Genomic DNA, 1,262 nt, shown 5'->3' with positions numbered 1-1,262 from the left:
AAAAAAAAAAAAAAAAAAAAAGAAAATGAAAGAAAAAGAAAAAAAGAAAAGAAGAAAACCCGGGGAAAAAGAAGAAATAGCCAAGAAATGATTACCTGGGGAGTTTAGGTGATTTGCTAGCTCGACTGATTTTGGGAGATTTCCTTGCTGCCCAGTCATCGCTCAGTTCGATGTCGCTGGAGTCCGAGCAGTTGCAGCTGTCAATCACAGTGGAAATCAAGCTGTTTCCATAGATTTCATCTATCAAGACAGGCCCCAGAAAATATAAGTGCTGCTTCAGAAAACTGATATCATTTACAACTATCAGTCATCAGAAGCATAAATCCGATCCACAGGCAGCAGTTGAGATAAAGCTATGCAGAGAAAATTAACTGTTCTTCACCCTGCCTAGTATAAACTCCACATTTCCAATGGTTCAAACTCAAGTGAACATCTTTCAGAGCGGTGAATAGCGTTCAATTCACTTGAGATTGAATTGAGAAAAAGAATTGAGACTGAAGAATATTTTCTGCTAATTAGCAATCTATTCCCCACTGTTCAAAATACAAGAAGTTCCCTTTTGTAGAACAGAAAACAGCATGATATAATTTCAGATGATTAAGCCTAGTTCAAGCTGAAGATCTTTTTTTGCATCAGAAAAAAAATCAGATGCCACCTTCCGTGTTGCTTATACAGATTTTCTTTAACTCCTGAGGATTTAATATCTGAAGTATTTCTAAATCATTTTTTATACAGAGCAACAATTCAATTCTACCTGCTTTTCCATCTGTTTTAGGATCCATGATGACAAACTCTGGCCGCAACTTGCTGATACGACGTCCTTTCAGGATAGGCACCAGTCCCCCAAGGTATTCCAGGTACAGAGTATAACATGGACCACCGACCTCTGGGTCATCTTCTGTCCGCTTCATTGTGCAGTGAAGCCGTTCATTACCAGCTGTTGGGTAGCTGACAAAATCTCTCATATTGTTTGGGTCTGGGATAGGAGGCTTAATTAAATGAAGGAAGGAAAGAGAAAGTTTCCTATAGGTTATTGCTGGGTTTTTTTGTGTGGTGACTTAATCCCAACACAACTAACTTAATTTGAACCCAACTCTAACTTGGCAGGTCAAGACTAGTACAGGTTACTGTGTGGGTTATGCAGGACCCACATGCAAGACAGAGTGGCTGTGTACTATTTTGTTAGGTCAAAAGCAGCTGTACACAGAAAACTAAAACTAGTTACATCAAGAAGGAAGGTTGGACCTGTGGTTAGAGCACTA

At 39.2% G+C, this 1,262-nt stretch overlaps 1 protein-coding gene across 1 annotated transcript; it reads right to left on the bottom strand.

Annotated features, from left to right (window-relative positions):
• Positions 1-95: 95 nt before the first annotated feature.
• On the bottom strand, positions 96-975 carry LOC118453199 (tubby-related protein 4-like; the record flags this gene model as incomplete). Its single annotated transcript, XM_035902776.1, has 2 exons — positions 755-975; positions 96-240 (listed from the first exon to the last, which is right to left on the bottom strand). Coding segments are annotated over exons 1-2 (356 nt in total), but the record flags the coding sequence as incomplete, so codon positions are not given.
• Between the last annotated feature and the right edge of the window lie 287 nt (positions 976-1,262).

The sequence above is a fragment of the Egretta garzetta genome, unplaced genomic scaffold (genome assembly GCF_000687185.1).
Source record: "Egretta garzetta isolate BGI_Z169 unplaced genomic scaffold, ASM68718v1 C8623914, whole genome shotgun sequence".
In the NCBI taxonomy this organism is placed as follows: Eukaryota; Metazoa; Chordata; class Aves; order Pelecaniformes; family Ardeidae; genus Egretta; species Egretta garzetta.
Note: the sequence above shows the minus strand (reverse complement) of the source record. Positions and strands in the feature narration are given on the sequence as shown.